Source organism: Pseudophryne corroboree, chromosome 4 (assembly GCF_028390025.1).
Source record: "Pseudophryne corroboree isolate aPseCor3 chromosome 4, aPseCor3.hap2, whole genome shotgun sequence".
NCBI lineage: Eukaryota > Metazoa > Chordata > Amphibia > Anura > Myobatrachidae > Pseudophryne > Pseudophryne corroboree.
In genome coordinates, this window is record NC_086447.1 from 408,961,821 (window position 1) to 408,985,464 (window position 23,644).

At 39.4% G+C, this 23,644-nt stretch overlaps 1 protein-coding gene across 7 annotated transcripts in view; it reads left to right on the forward strand.

The window, feature by feature from the left end:
- Positions 1 to 23,644, forward strand: part of COL19A1 (collagen type XIX alpha 1 chain) — a 1,277,374-nt gene that overhangs the window by 1,239,561 nt on the left and 14,169 nt on the right. For 6 of the 7 annotated variants that reach the window (XM_063916758.1, XM_063916759.1, XM_063916762.1 and 3 more), the window contains one exon: positions 6,542 to 6,673. In XM_063916758.1, coding sequence (XP_063772828.1) covers positions 6,542 to 6,673 — 132 coding nt within the window. Of the gene's footprint in view, positions 1 to 6,541; positions 6,674 to 8,195; positions 9,064 to 23,644 lie in introns of those variants that run through there. The other variant, XM_063916766.1, reaches the window with a different exon arrangement.

Genomic DNA, 23,644 nt, shown 5'->3' on the forward strand with positions numbered 1-23,644 from the left:
ATGTCGGGCCACTTCTACAACATTTGACAGGGCCATGTTTAATTTCCAATCCACCCCTGGTCTCAGACACAACTGCAGCAAAAGATGCAAGGAAGGCCACAATTGCGTACAGTCAGGCCCTATGAGGGATCCTGCCCCCCTCAACAGACCTCACCCCCTCATCAGACCCCACCCCCATTAGGGCTGATTCCACAAATTTCCGGGTTGGTTTTCTATCCCAATCCACCCCTGTTCACAATGAATCACATCATGCCTCCCCCTCCCCTGCCTGATGCTGTACCTCATGACATTCCCAAATGGGGGCAATACTGCAAAGGAATGCTTTTGTACACTATGCCCCAGGCACCTCCCACCACTAAATGTCCATCTAGACCATCTAGGGGGAACAATGTAAAAGTAGATGTCATTGTAAATATGCAGACATATAGTAAATTAAGTATTAAATTGCATTTATAGCATAGATAGTCTACCAGTGATGTTGTGTTAAAATGGACAGGTTTTATTATATGTGCAAATTATACGTTTCTCACACATATTACTCAGCCTTATATCCATTGAACAAATATCCCAGTCTAATGATCCGCTTGACTACTTGTCACTAAACATGCACTTAATACGATGTCCTATTTTTATCACTACCCATATACTGTAGCTACTGTAATTCCATGCAGAGATGTGTGTTTTTGGAATTGCTTATTAAAATCATAACTGAGTTTACGGACATGATCCTTAGAGACGTAATTTCTCCCCAAGCTTTAATCATTTATGCAGTTACTGCTGCTGAATATGTAATCTTTACCACCTTGAAAACTTATGGAGGTAAGCAATGCACTGCATTTTTCATAGTGCTTTTTATCCTGGGGAGAGGGCAGTCCACTTAAACATTCCTTCCAATACCTTAGGGGGAGATACAGATCAAAGATTCCTTTATTTTTATGTTTATCCTCAATTTTCATAGACAACTTTCTCCTTACTAACATTCTGTGCAGTATAACCACCTACAGTACTTTCACTTTCCATGGAACCCTCCATTTAGTATAGTAAATCTGTTACATACTCTATACCCATGTAACATTTTCTCCATCTTCTTGACTAGACATTGACATACAGTAACTACTGTATTACTATTTATATAGCAACTTCCCTGCCCCTGTCCCAGTGCTTCTAGTAGACAACTCTCCGCAGCACTTATTAATTTTATGTCCCATAATAGCACCTTAGTTCATTTTCCGAATCATCGTAGTACCTAAGTTATAGTTATGCCCCATAATACACTGTAATGCCTTAGTTTACATTATGTCACATTGTAGGGCTGCCAGTACACATTATGCAACACAAGTTCACATTTTGACATACATATGTATCCAGGTTAATCTTTGCCGCGATGTGTATGCACAGACAAACGCATCACGGCAAGCTGCATTATCGCCACTTATTCACAGGCACACTAGGCGCACCATCCATACCGCGATGCATACGTATCGCAGTATGGATGAACATGGCTGCATCTGTAGTGTCCCCACTTCCCATTGTGCCACATTACAGTTCATATTATTTAACATTATAATGCTCTCCAGTTCATTTTCTAGCACATTACAATGAACATGTCCAGGAGCACAACTAGATATTACAATGAACATGTCCAGGAGCACAACTAGATATATTGTAGGCCCCAAGGCAAAAGTTTGTAAGGGCCCCTATGTACCACACAATGTTGAAAAATGTATATAGCATGTGTAACTGTGACAGGGAAGGTGGTCCCCTCTCAGCTCTGGGCCCCATAGCAGCTGCACTCCCTGCACCTATGGTAGCTATGCCCTTGCAAATTGGTTGCAATATTTAAAGAGGCAAAAATATTAAATACAAAACTGTAGATGGGTGGATGAGTTTGGCCATCATGGGTGGCGGTCACAGATGGTGGTGAGGTGCATGGTGTTGGGGGGCAGGAGTGTCTCACAGGCCAGCAGAGGGACCACTGGGAATAACTGGATTGTGAACTTTAGCAATTAAAATAAATAATATAATAATAATAATAATAATAATAATAATCATCATCATCATCATCATAATAATAATAATAATAATAATAATAATAATACAAAATACATATACCAGTCTTGCAAACGTTTGTAAACTAAACCAATTCCTTCTAACCTTAGCATCTGTTGCATATGATGTCTGCTAAACCAGTTTAAAGGAAAACTGAATCGGCCTTAGGCAAAAGCAATTTGCTTTGTGACCTGCACCAGTCTGCTGTCACATGGGCTGTCACGTGGGCTGTCACATGGGCTGTCACATGAGCTGCTATTACTTAAATGGCACAAGTAGCCGCTTTTCATATCATCCCTTTTTTTGTTAAGCTTCAGCCAGGAAAGAAAACGTCATAGTTTGGGCAATACAGATGGTGTAATGGTTAGCATTACTGCCCCCAGCACTGAGGTCATGGGTCTGATTCCCATCAGGGGCCTAATTTTGTGGAGTTTGTATATTATCCCCGTGCTTCCATGGGTTTCCTCTGGATACCCTAGTTTCCTGGCACAATCCAAAAATATACTGGTAGGTTTATTGTCTCCTAACAAAATTAATGAATGTGTATGCATGTATATATGGTAAGGAATATAGATTGTAAGATCTCATTAACATGGCACGGCACATGAGCTGTGACTGCAAATGCAGTCAATTGCCGGTAAGCTATGGTGTTTATATCTTTGAAACTATGGAATGCATTAATATGTCTCACAATGACACATCAGTACCTACCCTAGTAGAGCTATGTTGCTGTCTTTTACTTTAGTTTAATAACACGAATCTGTGATAATATGTGTCAGAGTATATCCATGCTTGAGTCCAAATGGTTAAATCAAATTGACTGAGGTGCTAATTAAGTCACCTGTGCATAAGCACGGATATACAGACAACCTGGACTGTAATTATTATTATCCTTTATTTATATGGCACCACAAGGGATCTGCAGCGCCTAAACAAAGTACATAAACAAACGAGCACACAAGAAAACAGTGATTTCTATTACAAGGCAATGCAGGATGAGGATATGGTTTATAAACATTTGTGCATCAGTGGTCATACAGTAGTACTCATATAAGCTTCAGGGTGAGATAAACCAAAGGTTAGATGCCATTGTAGGGAGTATGGAGTATATTATAGTATAAGTAAGGGAAGCCAAAGAACATGAGGGAAGAGAGCCCTGCTCATAAGAGCTTACATTCTAAAGGGCAGGGGCAGACTGACATGGGTGACACAGATGGGGTAGACAGGGAGCATGGAACAGAGGCCCGGATGTAATCAAGTTAAGCCGAACTAGGAAATTTTTTAAAAGGCGCAATCAGGTACAAGGGTAAGACATGCCTTGTACATGATTGACCCTTTAAAAAAAGTCAGAGTTCGGTCGGCATCCCGCACGGCCGCTGAACTCGGACTTCATTACATCCCGCTCAGAATGTGAGGATGAAAGATGGCTGAGGGCCTAATTCAGATCTGATTGTAGCAGCAAATTCTTTCTCTAATGGGCAAAACCATGTGCACTGTTGGGGTAGATATAACATGTGCAGAGAGAGTTAGATTTTGGTGGGTTATTTTGTTTCTGTGCAGGGTAAACACTGGCTGCTAAATTTTTACACTGCAATTTAGATTTCAGTTTTGACACACCTCACCCAAATCTAACTCTCTCTGCACATGTTATATATGCCCCACCTTCAGTGAAACAAGGTTTGACCATTAGAGAATGATTTTGCTGCTGCGATCAGGTCTGAATCATGCCCTGAGTTTGATGAAGAAGTTCATCTTCAGAGCCTGTTTGAAGTTTTGTATATCTGTGGAGAGTCTGATAGAGAGAGGGAGAGAATTCCAGAGGTATTGAGCAACAAGGGCAAAATCATGGAGGAGGGAATAGAAGAAAGTAATAGGTTTGCAGGAGGGTGGGAGTGTAAGTGGAGATAAGATCAGATGTAAGGAGTTTGTAAGTGAGTGTGAGAAGCTTGAATTGATTCTGAAGGGTAAGGGGAGACAGACAAAGTACTTTTGGAGTGGAAGGTGAGCTGGGCAGCAGCATGGAAGACAGATTGGAGAGGAGAGATGCGTTAGTCGGGGAGCCAGATAGGAGGAGGTTACAGTAGTCCAATCTGGAGATGACCAGTGAGTGGATGAGGGTTTTAGTAGCATCCAGGGTGAGAAAGGGTCTGATCCTAGAAATATTTTTGAGATGGAAATGGCAGGACTGTGAAAAGTACTGAATGTGTGGTTAGAGAGAGAGGGAAGAATCAAGGGTAACCACAAGTCAGTGCACTTGCCGGCTAGTGGAGATGGTTGTACTATTAATAGATAAGGAAATTGTGGTAAGTGAGGTGATGTGGGAGGGTGGGAAGATGATCAGCTCAGTCTTAGACATGTTATGTTTAAGAGAATGCTGGGACAACCAGGAAGCCATAGCAGAAAGTTTTTTGGAGTTTGGGTAATTCTTCCATACAGTATGTTAACATGTGATGCATTATTCATCTACTTTTTTTTTAGTAACTCATACAAGTATTACAGATGTCCATCAAAACTCTATTGTTTTGTGAGGTCAGAAAATCTGTCCTAATGGTTTTCCATGTAAATAAAGGGTTTGGTTTGGGATACCATACAGGACAGTGGGAAGATAGAAAAGATTACTGTTGTTAGTCTCTGAGACGACCAACAATATAGACAGCAGTCTTTCAGTTTATCCCTGTATACCTATTGCATCATGCTTGTTGGGTAACGTTCGTCAGTAACGTTGTCAGTGGTGCTCCCATGGATTATTGACATAATTCAATATGTAACCAAAATAAATGAAAGAAGTAAAAAGGAATATCATGATTATTTGTTAAAACATAGCTTTTATTAATTATACTCTGAATATAAAGACACAGAAAGCCCAATATATTTAAAATAGTTTACCTAGCTTTGTGAACACAGATATTCTTGCCGTCAGAGTATTAAAGAAATCATGATATATAGAATCAAAATCAGCTTTATTGGCCAGGTGTACTCACATACACTAGGGATTTTGTGCGGTATATGTGAGTACACCTGGCTAATAAATCTGATATAGGTTGCATAAATGCAAAAAATATGCCAGAAACTGTGCAGAATGACCTATTGTGTTGGAATGATATAGTCATGAGCCTGCAATACCTGGTATTCCCAGGTGGTCATGTAACCAAGTACTAGCCAGGCCCAACACTTTTCTTCCAAGATAGAACAAGATTGGGCATATGCAGTGTGGTGTGGTTGTAGTTCCGCCTGGACCATCATAAGCATTTCCATGTTAGTTGCAGTTCCAAAGAACACCTGTACCTTCACTGTAACAGTCACTTCTTCAGTGCTTTACACCATGGAGAAGTGTTAATGAATATGCTGCTCATTGGCTGCTGTGCAATCTGCTTTATTGATACATTGTATTCATCCCTAAAGACCACTGGCAACTGTAGGAGTACCATCATGCTCCTGGGATTTCTCTGTTCTGAAACTATTTAACTAAAGAAAATATTTGGATTAAAGTCTTTTGAATTATTAAAGTATAATTGCAAGGATAAAGCTCCACTTGCATTGCTGCTTGGACATTTTTGTGATCTTCATTAAGCTAAACATGCTTTATTAAGTATACATGCCATATACACCCCTTATCATTGATGTTTCTATAATGGGTGCAATGTATGCTGTGCACATGGGACCCTGGGTCCAGGGGAGGCCCCCACCGCACACACTGAACCCATATTTTAATACTTACCTTTTCGAAGTCTGGCATCGGGCTCTGCAGCGGCAGCAAAAATCACAGCCAAAATGGCCACCATGCATGCATTTGTGGACTTAGTCTCTGGAATATGGCGGTCGCCATGTTTCCAGAGACCTGGGCATGTGCAGTATATGCCAGCACAATGCAGGAGCCAACTGTGCCATGGAGAGGAGGGGGCTGACTCAGAGTCTGCACACGTGCCCCCTCCTCTGTTAAAACGCCCCTGCCCCTTATATTGCTATTCCCACAAATATGTTCAAAGTGTGCTTTAAAATTAATAGCAAAGATAATTCTGCAATGTATTAATGCATGTTTATTTAATAAAGGAAGACTGAAGTAATCTCATTTACTGAAAGTAACAATAGAAAATCATATGTGAATGCAGGGTCAGGATAATACATCATTTTTGCTATTTTACAATTTTAACTACATCCATTATCAGGAGAGAAAAAAAAACAAGTAAAAGTGTCATCTGACTCAGTGATAATGAAATCTTCTGTTCTCCCTGTGGTAGCTGTTTCCCCTCACAGCTCCTGACTTTATATAATTTATGTGAATAGACTGTACATCTCTTAATCATTAGCTTGAACTGACTTAGAAATCTCTGTGTGCATTGTGTGCCTCACTGATGGATAAATTGAACTTTAAAAGACTCTAGAGTGTCATGTAAATAATAACACGGAAAACTCATTAAAGTGTTATGTGGGGTTTATATTCTGTAATGATAGTCTGATGGCACAACTCACCTTTCTGTCTTTATTTCTACAGAAAGAATGAGTGATTTCCTCTCCCAACTAAAAACTCCAGCGGCATTATTAGCTGCCCAAGGTAAACCAGGCCCACCTGGAAATGATGGCCTTCCCGGCCCACCTGGAGATCCCGGGCCACCTGGCCCCCAAGGTGAGGAATTATACAACAGTTATCAGTCATTTCTGAACTGGATCGCAATGTTTTTTGAATAAAAATCCTATTTTACACTACAGCACGTAACAGGTATTTGCACTTGAGTAAAAGGCAATGTGTGCTAACATACATCAATTCTACAGTCTTGACTTTTGCTGGTTATAAGCTGCCAATGTGATGCACTTCATTATAGGTGGTAGAGTATTCTATACACAGATATTCATGATGTTACTTCATCCCACCCAATATTAAAAATAAATTGAAATAAAATAAATTACACCTACCTTTTTTCTTTTAAACCATGTCCCTGACCACCCATACTGTATGTAATCAGATTTGTACAACATCCGCAGAATTCCCAACAGGCCACCAGCTAATCTAAAATTATAACAAATGGAAGCTATGCTATAATGATCAGAATGGCTTCTGTATTGTAGATTACTTGTAATTGCAGTATATTTGTTGAGTTTGACATTTGGACCATATTTGCATAGGTATAAAGCAGTGAACCTTCTGTAGAATGATTTCTGAGTAAACATACTGCACTGTAGCTGGCAGAACATTCATTTACTGTAGACAAGACTATTAAGTTCTTACTCCATTCCAATATACAACATTGTTTTTTTTGGCTGGGGATGTGGTCATGTAAATGTTTTAAATAAGTAATCATTCTGAGTGTACCATTAAAGGATGCTTTATAATTATAGATAACAAACTGATACAATAACATGTACAGTATGTACCATTAAGCATTACAAACACAGCATAAAAGTGGCTTAAAAGAAAAATAATTGCATTTACCTAGTATCCATCTAATCTCCACTTCATAAGAAGAGTCGAGAGCCCCAACACTAGCTGTAGCCATATACCTCTATACATTGGAAATCTATAATAACATCTTAATCTCAAACACTGTTCTTAAATAGGCTTCATTTGTGCATTCACATCTCCAGAGTGATTTTTTTACATTTGCCTTAGAGAATGTCAATTTTTTTCTGCTTTTTTAATAGCATAGTAAGAAAACACTAATACTTAATTAGCATTAACACAGTATAGCTCTACGTACTAAAAACATTTCTAAAATGACTGTGAATATCTAGGACATTGAAATAAATGATAAAAACCAATGGTCTGTTTAAAGGATTATATTGTGCCCAAGAATTGTAGTAAAGGTGTAGTCCATCATTCTGATATATGGGGTTTTGGAATTTTCTTAACACTGTAGTTCAGAATATATATCACAGCTCTAATTGTCAGTTGTATGGTCTATGCACGATTTTTAACTGTTTTAAGCCTGTTTATATAATGTTAGCACTGTTAAGTGTTTAAGACAGAGCTTTCACCTAATATGAAAGAATGTTTTGGATCGTGTAGACATGTTTATAACCAGGATGGCTATTTTACATTTTCTTTTTACATTTCACCGGAATGCTGCTGTACTGTGTTTAATGAGATATAAAAATGCCAGTCTTTTAGTAGTTTCTTGAAAGGCGGTTCCTATCTATTATTTTTCCGGTAGTTTGGTCTTCTCTGGGATCAGAATAAGTCAGACTGGAAAGAAGACATGGAAACAGTTCACTGTGAAGATGTATGGAGTCTAACTGTGGGACGAAAAAGACAAATAATATCTATTTGAGAAATCCACTGATTGAAAACTGGAAAGAATGTGAAGATTGAAGTAGTTTGGGGATAGTAGAATTTAATATAATAATATAGACATAGGAATCTGTGTGCATTAGTTGTGTTATAAAATGTTTCAATATAACATTTTTGGAAATAATGTAATTGTTTATTTAGTTTGTTTTCAGTATATTTAACCATGTGTGGTCCAGAGATCCTCACTTAATTGATGATTTTCTTACAATAATGGTAATGGTGAACTCTGGTCAGTAGAGGTAAAAACCCATAATGCAATTCCCTTTGCAGCAGATAATATATAATTCACAGCAAGAGGCGGATATAAGGTTTATAATGCAGTAGTGTTGCAAAACTTAATGTCCATCTTTATTGGTGACATTGCAAATGGCATTATAGGGAAAGTATGCCTTTTTGCAGATGACACAAAGGTATGCAACAGGGTAGACACACCAGGTGGGGTAAAACAAATGATTGAGGATCTAGGTAGACTAGAGGAATGGTCAAGAGTCTGGCAATTACAGTTTAATGCCAAAAAATGCAAAATCATGCACTTGGGTCTCAAAAATCCTAAAGCTAAATACAGTATTAATGGCACTATACTGGAAACTACTGAGGAGGAAAGGGATCTAGGAGTCACTATTTCAGATTACTTAAAAGCAGGTAAGCAATGTAACAAGGCAATGAGGAAGGCTAGTCAGATGCTTGGCTGCATTGGGAGAGGAATCAGCAGCAGAAAGAAAGAAGTAATAATGCCACTGTATAGGTCATTAGTACGGCCTCATCTAGAATACTGTATTCAGTTCTGGAGGCCATATCTTCAAAAGGATATTAATACATTAGAAACTGTACAAAGGAGGGCAACTAAAATGGTGCATGGCCTACATCACAAAACATACCCAGAAAGACTAAGAAATCTCAATATGTATAGTTTGGAGCAGAGAAGGGAAAGGGGGGACATGATAGAAACTTTCAAATATATGAAGGGTTTTAACAAAGTCCAGGAGGGAAACATTCTCCAAATGAAGAGAAGCAATAGGACACGAGGACATGCACTGAGACTGGAGGGGGGGAGGTTCAGGGAAAATTTGCGGAAAAATTATTTCACAGAAAGGGTAGTGGACAAGTGGAATAGCCTCCCATCAGAGGTGGTAGAGGCTAAGACAGTAGAGCAATTTAAACATGCATGGGATAGACATAAGGATATCCTTACAAAGAAATAAGGATCAAATAAGGTTAGTGATAAAAAATAATATAAAAAAAAAAAAAAATAAGGGGCAGACTAGATGGGCCAAGTGGTTCTTATCTGCCGACAAATTCTATGTTTCTATGTTTCTATGTCCACTGACCAGACCAGTTCTCTACAGTGAGTGAGGCAAAAGTCTTCAGTATTAAAGCGGGTTTAAAGTGGATCCTACAAAGTATACTGTATATATATTATATTTAAGTTAAAGAAAATTAAAGCAAAAATGTACTGTATATGTTCTTCAAAAGCCTGTTCCAACTATTACATAGAATGATCACAAAAACTAGCTAATAGAGTTTGGGTATGACCATCATTATGGGGTATATTCAATTGCTGTCGGGTCCTTTCCGACGGAAAGGACCCGACAGCTCTCTATTCAATGCCGGGCCAAACCTGGCAGGTTGACATTGTCGTAAACTTGGCTAAAACCTGTCGGATTTGGCCCCGCTTCCGACAATACACGCGGCTCGGCAGCTGAAGCAGCCAAGCTGCGTGTATTCTGACAGCATACTGACGAGTCAGATTTCCCGACTCGTCAGAAAAACTAGGCCCGGATTGAATAGGTTGGAACCCCATCCGACCTATTCCAGATGGAAACTGCTGTCTTTCCGACAAGACGGCAGTTTCCGAGGGATCGGTATGAAATACCTCTAATCAAAATCCCGACGGTCGAAATCCCGACAGCAATTAACCGACAGTCAAAATCCCAACATGGACAAAATACTGACAAGGTCAAAATACCGACATGTAAAATGCCGACAGGACAAAATACCGACATGCTTTGTCATTGTTTTTGTGTGTATGTCGACATAGGTCACATGGACACCGTATAAGTGTACCGCGTGCGCTCACCATGCTTTGGGCACGGTGCATCGCTGAGCTCGGCACACTATTATATTCCCCCTGCGGGTCCACTAGGATGGTAAAGTACGAACAATTTGGTTTCAATGAAAAAATCATGTCGGCATTTTGACCTGTCGGCATTTTACATGTTGGTATTTTGACCTTGTCTGTATTTTAAATGTCTGTATTTTGTCCATGTCGGGATTTTGACCGTTGGGCAATTGCTGTCTGGATTTCGACCGTCTGTATTTTGATTGGAGGTAAATTGACTGCATCCCGTTTCCGACTCTAATTGAATATACCCCATATGTTGATCAAAGCATTTGTATGTTACTGTAAGGAATTTCAGTTCCAAGTAAAATATAATTTGTACTTAAACAGCTCCAAACATTCCAGGGAAGCCAACATTTGTTATAGTGCGTTAAACTTGTTCCCATTGACTACATACAGTACATACATACATCCTGTTGGTGATTGTGCAGTTTATGTGCTTACATCTGACCATACAGCACCTACAGTATATGTCCACCAATATGAGTAACAGCTCATTGGAGCAAAGCATATAGCAAACAGACACAAAATGTAAGTTTGGAGCAAAGAAATAATATGTAAAATCATTTGCCTACTGTCCTGTGCTTTCTTAGGTATTTCACTACTATTGTTAATCATGGCCATATAATTAAATATAAAATATATTGGTACAGTTCTCATATATTTTGAAACCTGAGCCATTGTGTGAAAAATATTACATAGCAGTTACCTCAATATATTAATCTGCAAATTCTGTGTATTAGTAATGTTTTGCAGACTAAAATTGACCTCACTTTTAAAATAACAGAAATTGTGTATGATATATGTAAAAAAAAATACCTTTTAGTCTAATAATTAATACTTTTTACAAATTTTTTATTATATATAAAATATAAACAAGTCACGATCTTATGCATGTGCTGTAAAGCTCAGTTATGTTTTAACTTAATCACTTATATTTTATATTACCACACGTGTGTATATTGAAATTTGTGTGATCTGCATATGAATGTCAGGGTGTAAATGCATGATTTTTTCCAAAAAAATAATGCAAATAAACATTTCTATATTCTTACATTTTATATTATGCTGAAATATATTTGCCATAGAAAACTATTACTTTACACATTATTTTACAAAATCCATTTACATACAAGACAAATTAATTTTGTGCTTTAACATTACAATCACGGGTGGTTCTAGACCATGTGGCACCCAGGGCGAATGTTTCCTTTGGTGCCATTCCTCCCCATCCCCATTAAAGACAGGGAGAGTGCGTGCCTAAGGAGCGCAGCAAAAATATAGGGCATGGCTTTATGGGGAAGGGTCGTGGCCACAGAATAGTACCAATTCACATACACCTGACAGTAGTGTATATCAGTCACATTACACCACACAGTAGTACCCCTTATACACATTATGTCATGTTAGAGACTCTTACACACATTAAACCACAGTGGAGCAGAGCCCCTTATACACATTCCACCAGGTAGAGCCTCTTATACACATTGCACAAAGTAGAGCCCCTTATACACATTGCGTCAGATATAGCACTTTATACACATTGCACCAGGTAGAGAACCTTATACACATTGCACCAGGTAGAGCCTCTTAAAAGAGAGTGAGAGTGTGTGTGTGTGTGTCTTAGTCATCCACTGCCTGTGTCACTTACCAGCTCTACAGATGCAGCAGTAGGTCCCCTGGTTCCCAATGACTCAATCAGCCTCCTCTCCTTTGTTGACAGTACAAGTATCTTCTCACATCATGATGAGTTTAATTTAAGAGAAACATGTCATCAGGTATTCTAGTGGTACCTTTCTTGCTTTACTAATTTGTAACTTGTAAACTCAGGACATAGCATTTCATCCAGCAAGCTATGTTCTCCCCCAGCCAGGCTTCTTAGAGCCAACACAGCAGTATACTGTAGCTGTGAGATGCAGAGAAATAAAGCCAGGAAACCAGCATTCCAGTATGATGCATTGGCTGGTTTTAATTTATTTATTTTTTTAAATGAGAAAATTAAAATAAATAAAGAATAATAATCCCAAAGTTTTAATAAAATGAGTTTTCATAATTGCCACAACATATTGTTCTCTAAAACATCAAATCGACCATCATCACCATGACATATTGTTCTCTAATCCAGCAACTAGGCCATCATCACCATACCCGTATTGTTCTCTAATCCAGTAAATAGGCCATCATCACCATAGCCATATTGTTCTCTAATCCAGTAAATAGGCCATCATCACTATACCCATATGGTTCTTTAATACAGCAAATACGTCATCATTGCCATTTCATATTGTTCTCTAAGACATCATATCAACCATCATCACCATGACATATTGTTCTCTAATCCAGCAAATAGGCCATGATCACCATACCCGTATGATTCTCTATCCAGCAAACAGGCCATCATCACTATACCCATATAGTTCTCTAATCCAGCAAATATGCCATAATTGCCATAACATATTGTTCTCTAAAACATCAAATCGACCATCACCAGGACATACTCTATTAATCTTTAATCCAGCAAATATTCCAGCCCTCATTGCCTTAACATATTGTTCTCTAATCCAGCAAATAGGCACTCATCACCATTACATATTGTTCTCTAATCCAGCACATAGAGAACCATATGTCATGGTGATGATGGCCTAATACAGCAAATAGGCCATCATCACTATAACCGTATTGTTCTTTAAACTAGCAAATAGGCCATCATCACTATAACCGTATTGTTCTCTAATCCAGAAAATAGGCCATCATCACCATAACCATATGGTTCTCTAATCCAGCAAATAGGCCATCATCACCATACCCATATGGTTCTCTAATCCAGCACACCGTTCATCATTACCATACCCGTATTGTTTGCTAATCCAGAAAATAGGCCATCATCACCATAACTGTATTATTCTCTACTCCAGCAAATAGGCCCTCATTGCCGTAACATATTGTTGTCTATTCCAGCAAATAGGCCATCATCGCCCTAACCATATGTTTCACTAATCCAGCTAATAGACCATCATCACCCTACCTGTATTGGTCTCGAATACAGCAAATAGGCCATCATCACCATGACATATTGTTCTCTAATATAGCAAATAGGCCACGATCACCATACCCATATTGTTCTCTAATCCAGCAAATAGGCCATCATCACTATAACCGTATTGTTCACTAATCCAGCAAATAGTCCATCATCACCATAACCATATGATTCTCTATCCAGCGAACAGGCCATCATCACTATACCCATAAAGTTCTCTAATCCAGCAAATATGCCATAATTGCCATAACATATTGTTCTCTAAAACATCAAATCGACCATCATTACCATGACATACTGTATTAATCTCTAATCCAGCAAATATTCCAGCCCTCATTGCTTTAACATATTGTTCTCTAATCCAGCAAATAGGCAATCATCACCATGACATATGGTTCTCTAATACAGCAAATAGGCCATCATCATTATAACCGTATTGTTCTTTAATCTAGCAAATAGGCCATCATCACTATAACCGTATTGTTCTCTAATCCAGCAAATAGGCCTTCATCACCATAACCATATGGTTCTCTAATCCAGCAAATAGGCCTTCATCACCATAACCATATGGTTCTCTAATCCAGCAAATAGGCCATCATCACCATACCCATATGGTTCTCTGATCCAGCAACAGGCCATCATAACTAAACCAATATGGTTCTCTAACACAGCTAATAAAACATCATCACCATCCCCATATTGTTCTCTAATCCAGCAAACCGTTAATCATTACCATACCTGTATTGTTTGCTAATACAGAAAATAGGCCATCATCACCATAACTGTATTATTCTCTAATCCAGCAAATAGGCCATCATCACCATGACATATGGTTCTCTATTACAGCAAATAGGCCATCATCATTATAACCGGATTGTTCTTTAATCCAGCAAATAGGCCATCATCACTATAACAGTATTCTTCTCTAATCCAGCAAATAGGCCTTCATCACCATAATCATATGGTTCTCTAATCCAGGAAATAGGACATCATCACCATACCCATATGGTTCTCTAATCCAGCAACAGGCCATCATAACTAAACCAATATGGTTCTCTTATACAGCTAATAAAACATCATCACCATCCCCATATTGTTCTCTAATCCAGCAAACCATTCATCATTACCATACCCGTATTGTTTGCTAATACAGAAAATCACCATAACTGTATTATTCTCTAATCCAGCAAATATGGTTCTCTAATCCAGCAAATAGGCAATCATCACCATACCCATATGGTTCTCTAATCCAGCAACAGACCATCATAGTTCTCTACTCCAGCAAATAGGTCCTCATTGCCATAACATATTGTTGTCTAATCCAGCAACTAGGCCATCACCCTAACCATATGTTTCTCTAATCCAGATAATAGACCATCTTCACCCTACTTGTATTGGTCTCTAATCAAGCAAATAGCCCATCATCACCATAACCATATTGTTTTCTAATCCAGACAATAGGCCATCATCACCATACCTATATGGTTCTCTAATCCAGCAAATCAGCCATCATCAGCATAACATATTTTCTAAAACATCAAATAGTCCATCATCACCATAACATATGGTTCTCTAATCCAGCAAATAGGCCATCATCAACCTACCTGTATTGTTCTCTAATCCAGAAAATAGTCCCTCATCACCATAACTGTATTATTCCCTAATCCAGAAAAGAGGCCATTATTGCCAAAATGTATTGTTGTTTTATCCACTAAATAGGCCATTTTAACCATAACCGTATGGTTCTCTACTCCAGCAAATAGGTCATCCTCACCATATCTATATGGTTCTCTGATCCAACAAATCAGGCATCATCAGCATAACATATTATTTTCTAAAACATCAAATAGGCCATTATCACCATACGGTATGTTTCTCTAATCCAGCAAATAGGCCATCATCACCATACACATATGGTTCTCTAATCCAGCAAAGAGGCCATCATCACCATATACATATTCTGTAGTTCACTACTTCAGCAAATAGTCCATCATTATACATGCTCATCTGCCAGCCCTCTGCTCCTCAGTCTCTCTATCCCCACCACAGGGAATATCTTGACAATACTACATCTCTCTCACAATGTTCTGAGGTCTTTAAAGATGAGTGAGCCCTCACTGATCCTGAATGACACTAGAACCAACATGAAAGCACCATTTGGAAGTGTCTGTTGATGTTACAGGACACGTTGTGCTCATATGACCTGATGACCATTGTGTATGCACTTGCCATCACCTCCACTGTTAGCAGTGGCCAGTGTATGGTTTCCTTTGATCAATGTACAGGTGACTACACACTATTTAGCAGAAGAACTGTATTATTTGATTCTGTTCGATGATAAATAAAATTATTTGGACTATGACATATGTATGCTTATAAAAATGGCTGAATTCTGTCAGAAGTCTGTACCTACTATAGGAGTTGTATCGACACAATACTATACCGTTGTCTTCTCTGTATTCTTTTGTGAAGCCCCAGAGACCTTTTATTTTTTGTTGTGGGTTATCTTCAGTAAATCACAACAAAAACATGCATGATAATATATAAAAGTATTAAACAATATAGAGGAAAGACCCTTTTTAATTTTGTATTGCCTGGAACAAGGCATACTGTTATGACTAAGCTTTACAACTATAGTTTGTATCATTTCAGCAGAAAGGGAAATTTGAATTGTAGTTCTGAAATTGATTTTTTTACTTGTTGTGTCTTTATATTATGTATTTATGATAATTACCATCACCATTGTCAGTATGATTTACTAGGGCTAGGGAACCAGCCTGCATTACAATATACCTCAAACCGTTATTAAAGTAAAAACTGTTTAATATATGTGCAGGATATTCCTCACATGCTTTATATTACATGCCTCTACTTCTGTTAATATATTGTGAAATAAACTCATTTTTGTGGACAAAAAAAAACAATTTTGATTGGAATGATATATATTATTGAATCACTTACAATATGGTTAATATTTTTTTAACTCGACATTCTCAAAATTGCTAACAAACATCTTGATATTGCATACCCGGCACTTATACCCTTATATATTCATTTATATTTATTAGGTTTTATATTCCACTGAATCTGTACTAAAAAGTAAAGTGTTACCACCCCAATCCATTGCAGATAGCTGAAACCCATCCTACATCTTCAGGACAGTGTCCAAGTGGGATCTGAGCATTTGAGTGCACAAGTGTTGGGGTCAGTGCTAGTCTAGTAGCAGGACAGTACATTTATCCAGATGACAATGACTATTATGCCTCTTTACTAAACTTTATGCATTATTTTAGTATTCTGTGCTGGAACTATCCAACTGTGGGGCAAACATGTCAAATTGTTGGCTAAGTAAATGTCACATTATCTCTTTTGCATTAGTTTACATTTATTTATTTATATTTGGTGTTTCCTGCATTGTTGTGAAGATGTTATTTTCTCACGGAATGTGGGCAAGCAGTGTGACAAAATACATAACCATACCTGAATACATTTTTATTCCCTCAAGGTCAGAATTTCAAAAACAAAGGCAGTATGCCTTCTATGCAAATGCAGCTTATGTATACTATTGACTGTAAGGAAATTGTGTCTCGGCTACAAACAAATGAATCTCTGCTGCACTAGGCTACTCTCTTTACCCAAGTTTTACTTATTCTCAGTATCGCATTCCCTTGAATTATTAAACATTTGCTGCATAAATCGAATCCATATTTTCCAACATTTCTGACATGAGATTGTACAGTAATTGCATTTTCCAAAATAAATCTTATAGGCGTCTATCTATGGTGTGGTACATTTTTAGTAATCATAAATGTGGGAAAAAACACAGCATGACATCAAACAAAATAATATTAAGAGAAACTGAGCAAAAATGCCACAATGTCTGTGCATTACTGTATCTTCCCTCATTAAATGAGGTTATAATCACCTACAAAAGGTGTAGAAAGTTAAGACACAAATATAAGGCCTGCATTACAGGTTACAACTGCAGTCACACCACCTAAATGCTATTTTTAAATAATACAGCCAGTGTCGGACTGGGGCATGTAGGGCCCACCGGGGGAATGCAATGTTAGGGGCCCATGTTTAGGGGTGTGGCCAGTCCACAGAGGGGGTGTGGCCTGCCACCTCATTGGTGTGACTAACCGTTAGAGAATGCAACGTCTCTGCCCCTTCATAAATATATACAGTAAATTAATCTGCTGCATCCATGATAATGTACCAGATTAATAACAGATTAATAACAGCAATGCATTGTAGAAAATACACCATAGTCCAGTATAAGGTAACATATGTATGATGTATAATTCAAGTGCACAGTCTGGAACCTGATCTTTAGAGCAGGAGATGGGCCCCCAGGCAGTGGGGCCCACCGGTGGTTTCCACTGTACCCCTGTGGGCCAGTCCAAGCCTGAATACAGCTATAAATTAACAGCTGAAGAGAAATGCCAATGTTTTTAATATGAGTACATAAGAAATTCTCCTTTAGATTATTTCATTAGAAAAAAAGAATAATTTTCATTTAAATGTAAATATTTTGCTATTATGCTTTTTCTGTTCAATGTGCTTTACAGAAATCTTTTCATCACCTATACAATGTTATCAATGTCAGTATTGATATCAATCTGTAGAGTAAGGGCTCATCTAAGCAAAGAGCGGAAATCATTGTGTCAATATAAGAAACAAGAAGTGTTAATTTTTAGGATTTGGAATTGGCCTGAACTTTGTACTTTATTTTGTACCTCAAATTCTGGTAAAACATTGAGATGACTGTACTACAAGAAGTTGCATTATTTATCTCATCATAAAAGCCCTATTGCTGCTATATTTTACTTAAAAGGTAATTTTCTATTATAAATAATAAAAGGTTATCACAATATACCTTTTGATTTCTCAATTTCACTTCAAACCCACTTTTGCTATAATCAATGTTTTGGGTTATTATGGCAATGTTTTCTATTTATTTAATTAATAAACCTAGGGTATCCTGCTAATCTAACTCTAAACACCAACCCCACGTCACATCATTAGCATGCATGTTGTCACCTAAATGTAGTATTATGTAAGCAGATATAGATCAAATGGATTACATATGAATTGCCAATAGACTGGATGTCGGCTGTCAGTATTCCGACAGCTGCATCCCACCCGCCAGAATGCCAGCAGTGGGGCGAGCACTAAGAGTCCCCTTGCGGGTTCGCTGCACTCATCATGCTGTGCTCGCCAGAAGATCTATTCCCACTCTATGGGGCAGATGCAGGGCCGGACTGGGACTAAAAATAGGCCCTGGCATTTTTGAAGCACACAGGCCCACCTTTGTGACTCCTCCCCTTACTATTCCTGACTCCTCCCACTTATTAGTCTATGCTCTTACAAATATAATTAATATTCTAACAACATACAAGCGTACATCATTTTCTATTAAAATACACACAACCTGTGGTTGAAGTGGAAATTTTTAAGTGAGGGTATGTAAATGTGAAGTTTGTAAATAAGTGCGCGCCGAAGGCGCGCGTGCGCTCCGGAAAAGGGGGCGTGGCCACTCAAAAGGGGGCGTGTCCTTCAGTGTAGTTTATCACACCATACACCCCTTATACGCATTATGCACCACAATAGTAGGACCCCTTATACTATCTAGTACTGGTGCCTCTTTCACATTATACCACACAGTATGAGCCAAAATTCACATTATAGCACCTAGTATGAGACAAAATTTACATTATAGCACCCAGTATGAGCCGAAATTTACATTATATGCCCCCAATAGTGCAGTGCCAGATCCACAATTGCCCCCACAGTGCCAGGTATACAAATGCCCCCACAGTGCCAGGTATACAAATGCCCCCACAGTGCCAGGTAAACAATTGCCCCCACAGTGCAAGGTATACAATTGCCCCCACAGTGCCAGGTATACAAATGCCCCCACAGTGCCAGGTATACAATTGCCCCCACAGTGCCAGGTAAACAATTGCCCCCACAGTGCCAGGTATACAAATGCCCCCACAGTGCCAGGTATACAAATGCCCCCACAATGCCAGGTAAACAATTGCCCCCACAGTGCCAGGTATACAAATGCCCCCACAGTGCCAGGTATACAAATGCCCCACAGTGCCAGCCAATTGCCCCCACAGTGCCAGATATACAATTGTCCCCACAGCAGCCAGTGCTGCAGCTACTTACCGCTGCTGCACTGCTACTGCTGCTGCTGCTGCTGCTGCTCCTCCGGGCTGTGAGGGACGGGGGTGAATCAGGAGAGCAGAGCGCCCGCCAGCGCGGCTGTGTCTGGTGCTGCGGCGGCTTCGTTCAAACCAGCCGCCGGTTCGTGAGCCAATCAGAGCTCGCGAACCGGCGGCTTCTGATTGGCTGCCGGTCCGTGAGCTCTGATTGGCTTACGAACCGGCGGCTGGTTTGAACGAAGCCGCCGCAGCCGCAGCACCAGACACAGCCACGGTGGCGGGCGCTCTGCTCTCCTCTCCTGACAGCTGAGACATGCTGCCGCCGGACTGAGCGGCAGCGTGTCTCAGTGACCACTGGACCGGCCCAAGTGGCCATCGGCCCTTCTGGCATTTGCCAGAAGTGCCAGATGGCCAGTCCGGCCCTGGGCAGATGTATTAACCTGGAGAAGGCATAAGGACATGATAAACCAGTGATAAATGCAAGTTGATACACGCACCAGCCAATCAGCTCCAATATGTAAATTAACAGGAGCTGATTGGCTGGTGCGTGTATTATCTTGCATTTATCACTGGTTTATCACTTCCTTATGCCATCGCCAGGTTAATACATCTGCCCCTATGGGTGTTGTGGACACCTATGAGTGGGAATAGCCCTGTTGCGCCGGTATTCTGGCTGTTTGCATTGTCGGCTATCGGGATTCCAGCGTCGGTATCCTGACCACCGTGATCCCAAAAGTCAGTAAATTAACTGCATGCCGATATGACATATAGCTAACATAACTTGTTCCGCTTTTGGAATAAATCTTACTGGGACATGAGACACCAATACTGTTAGTGGCCATATACATTTACAAGGCAACAAGTTGTTTGGTATTGGAGGGATATTCAATTCCCAAAACAAGGAGATATTAATCAATAAATAATTGCTGATATCACAATGTACCTAATATAAGTAATAGCATGTCATTGTTCATACGCATAGCATTTACTGTATAGGCATTTATGCATAACTTGATGTGTGAATATCTTATTCACAATATAGCTCAGTGCTTATTATTATTGATGATAAAACATTTAGGTAGATAAATGAAAGTATTTTAGCCTTAGCTCTCTCACTGATAACATATTTTCATGATGACATATAAAAGAAAACAAAAAACACCACATAGGAAACATGGAAAAATGATGATAGATCCCTCACAGCTTTAACTGATATTTATACACAGTTGCCATAGGAAATCTCCTTACACTCTTTGGATAATACACATCAAGACTCCATTTCTTGTGAATCAAATGAGGCTTCCACTTATCCTGCAAGATATCTGTAAATAGGGAAAGTACATATGATAGTGCGACACTGTGCGGCTAATAGGCTATATGCAAAATGTAACAATAAAAATCCCCGCTCATGTATAATAAAAAGATGAAACCACAATATAATAAGCCACCATGCAGGGTATTTTCCTCTAAGTACAGGATTCATACCGAATCTGTAATAGAGTAGTTGAAATCAGCACATCAAAGTTACAACATCCTGGTAGCATGCCACACGGCAGGGGGATTCCTCTCAGTCAGTGTATATGGGAATAGCACTGCTGGTCCCAGAAGCTCAGTCACTGTAGTCAACTTAACGAGACTCGACATTTGTCCTTTCCCAAAAAGCCTGACTGTGGATTAATATCCATTATAGGCTTGATGGATCCTTCATCACTTTTATATATTTATTTCCCTGAACATAAGGGTGTTTGGCCTTATATTGGCTATGATGTTGTTTTTTTTCATTAAAATATATGTAATCATTGAAAATGCAGTGACCGAAATACTAATCCTTCCACCTGAGCAGCGTTTAAAGACGTTATGGTAAAGGCGTATTATTATTTGCTCTTTTCAGTCAGGTAGCATTTGTTTGACTAATTGCACATTAATTTTTCTGATATTCTGTTTTGTGGAGAAAAACAATAACACTTTATATTCCTCTAATAGTACACACGTATTCATCAGCTCAGTGTAATTATGTCAGAAAAAAGATTTTGTTTTGCTTTTTATTAGAGATGAGCGGGTTCGGTTTCTCTGAATCCGAACCCGCACGAACTTCATGTTTTTTTCACGGGTCCGAGCAGACTCGGATCCTCCCGCCTTGCTCGGTTAACCCGAGCGCGCCCGAACGTCATCATGACGCTGTCGGATTCTCGCGAGACTCGGATTCTATATAAGGAGCCGCGCGTCGCCGCCATTTTCACACGTGCATTGAGATTGATAGGGAGAGGACGTGGCTGGCGTCCTCTCCATTTAGATTAGGGTTGAGAGAGAGAGAGAGATTGACCTGAGGCTGTGATACTGTAGAAGAGAGTGCAGAGTTTAGTGACTGACGACCACAGTGACCACCAGACAGTGCAGTTGTTTGTTTTATTTAATATATCCGTTCTCTGCCTGAAAAAAACGATACACACAGTGACTCAGTCACATACCATATCTGTGTGCACTGCTCAGCCCAGTGTGCTGCATCAATGTATATATATATCTGACTGTGCTCAGCTCACACAGCTTATAATTGTGGGGGAGACTGGGGAGCACTGCAGTGCCAGTTATAGGTTATAGCAGGAGCCAGGAGTACATAATATTATATTAAAATTAAACAGTGCACACTTTTGCTGCAGGAGTGCCACTGCCAGTGTGACTAGTGACCAGTGACCTGACAACCAGTATATATAATATTAGTAGTATACTATCTCTTTATCAACCAGTCTATATTAGCAGCAGACACAGTACAGTGCGGTAGTTCACGGCTGTGGCTACCTCTGTGTCGGCACTCGGCAGCCCGTCCATAATTGTATATACCACCTAACCGTGGTTTTTTTTTCTTTCTTTATAGTCATACTAGTTACGAGTATACTATCTCTTTATCAACCAGTCTATATTAGCAGCAGACACAGTACAGTGCGGTAGTTCACGGCTGTGGCTACCTCTGTGTCGGCACTCGGCAGCCCGTCCATAATTGTATATACCACCTAACCGTGGTTTTTTTTTTCTTTCTTTATACATACATACTAGTTACGAGTATACTATCTCTTTATCAACCAGTCTATATTAGCAGCAGACACAGTACAGTGCGGTAGTTCACGGCTATGGCTACCTCTGTGTCGGCACTCGGCAGCCCGTCCATAATTGTATATACCACCTAACCGTGGTTTTTTTTTCTTTCTTTATACATACATACTAGTTACGAGTATACTATCTCTTTATCAACCAGTCTATATATTAGCAGCAGACACAGTACAGTGCGGTAGTTCACGGCTGTGGCTACCTCTGTGTCGGCACTCGGCAGCCCGTCCATAATTGTATATACCACCTAACCGTGGGTTTTTTTTCTTTCTTTATACATACATACTAGTTACGAGTATACTATCTCTTTATCAACCAGTCTATATATTAGCAGCAGACACAGTACAGTGCGGTAGTTCACGGCTGTGGCTACCTCTGTGTCGGCACTCGGCAGCCCGTCCATAATTGTATATACCACCTAACCGTGTTTTTTTTTCTTTCTTTATACATACATACTAGTTACGAGTATACTATCTCTTTATCAACCAGTCTATATATTAGCAGCAGACACAGTACAGTGCGGTAGTTCACGGCTGTGGCTACCTCTGTGTCGGCACTTGGCAGCCCGTCCATAATTGTATATACCACCTAACCGTGGTTTTTTTTTCTTTCTTTATACATACATACTAGTTACGAGTATACTATCTCTTTATCAACCAGTCTATATTAGCAGCAGACACAGTACAGTGCGGTAGTTCACGGCTGTGGCTACCTCTGTGTCGGCACTCGGCAGCCCGTCCATAATTGTATATACCACCTAACCGTGGTTTTTTTTTCTTTCTTTATACATACATACTAGTTACGAGTATACTATCTCTTTATCAACCAGTCTATATTAGCAGCAGACACAGTACAGTGCGGTAGTTCACGGCTGTGGCTAC